The sequence below is a fragment of the Penaeus monodon genome, chromosome 15 (assembly GCF_015228065.2).
Source record: "Penaeus monodon isolate SGIC_2016 chromosome 15, NSTDA_Pmon_1, whole genome shotgun sequence".
Classification (NCBI taxonomy): Eukaryota; Metazoa; Arthropoda; class Malacostraca; order Decapoda; family Penaeidae; genus Penaeus; species Penaeus monodon.
Window position 1 is genome coordinate 12160714 of NC_051400.1, and position 980 is coordinate 12161693.

The 980-nt window shown below is 41.5% G+C and overlaps 1 protein-coding gene across 1 annotated transcript in view; it reads left to right on the forward strand.

Annotated features, from left to right (window-relative positions):
* Window positions 1–980, forward strand: part of LOC119582216 (lactosylceramide 4-alpha-galactosyltransferase-like) — a 6463-nt gene that overhangs the window by 904 nt on the left and 4579 nt on the right. Inside the window, exons 2-3 of the mRNA XM_037930446.1 lie at window positions 100–309; window positions 671–900. Of these exons, the coding sequence (XP_037786374.1) occupies window positions 100–309; window positions 671–900 (440 nt within the window). The remainder of the gene's footprint in view (window positions 1–99; window positions 310–670; window positions 901–980) is intronic.

A 980-nucleotide genomic window follows, 5' to 3' on the forward strand; every position in this document is an offset into this window, starting at 1 on the left:
ATAAAAAAAGAAGTTAAGTCTAATATATAAAAAAGGCTCGAGTTTTCTTACAAGGAAAATAAAATGGGATTCATGAATGACAATGACTATAAAATACAGGTTCCTCTAATAGTTTCAGCCGCGTGAATCCGGAAGCAGACGTGTGGTTCGTAATAACGTCACCAACAGTAGACAACGCCGACGGTCTTCCTGCTCGTCTTCTCGAACGTTACTCGAACCTCTACGTAGTTACGACGGATCTGGAGACTGTGTTCAAGAACACGTCGCTTGAAGATTTTTTCATGTCCGGATTATGGCACAAGGGCACGCGTAAGTTTTTTTTTTTCCTTCTTCTTTTCTTGGTAAACGTTTGTGAATATCACTGGTAAGCCGTCTTTAAGATTGAGTTAACAAATATTTCATTTTTTTGAAAATGGGGTAAACTGATATTCACTGGTTTGACTTATGTGTTTTTTATCCAGTTGTTCATCTATTGCAGCTTTTTTAAAAAAAAAACAATTATTTTTTTTCCCTCATTATACATTATCCCTGCATCTAGAGGGTATGTGATCATCTATATCTGTTTTTTGTTGAAAACGAAGAGGGAGAAAATAAAGTTTCTTCTCGTCATTAACTTAAACGCGTCTATCGTGGTCGAGATGAGCTCTAATCCCCGTAACAATCTCACCAGCTTGGCCGATAATACAGCTAAGTGACATCTTGAGGGTCGCGCTGGTGTGGCGATTCGGAGGCTTCTACACGGACATCGACACGGTTTGCCTCAAGGACATCTTTCCGCTGCAGAACTTTGTCATCGGCGGCCATTACCCCAGGAACCAAATAGCCAACGGAGCGTTTCACTTCCTGCACCACCATCAGGTCATGGAGGACTTAATGACGAAGATGATCGAGGGATATAAAGTGAGTCCTGTTCTTCCTGCTCTGTAGTGATGGGGATCCGCCCAGTGTGTATTCATACCGTGGAAACTACGCACAGGAAT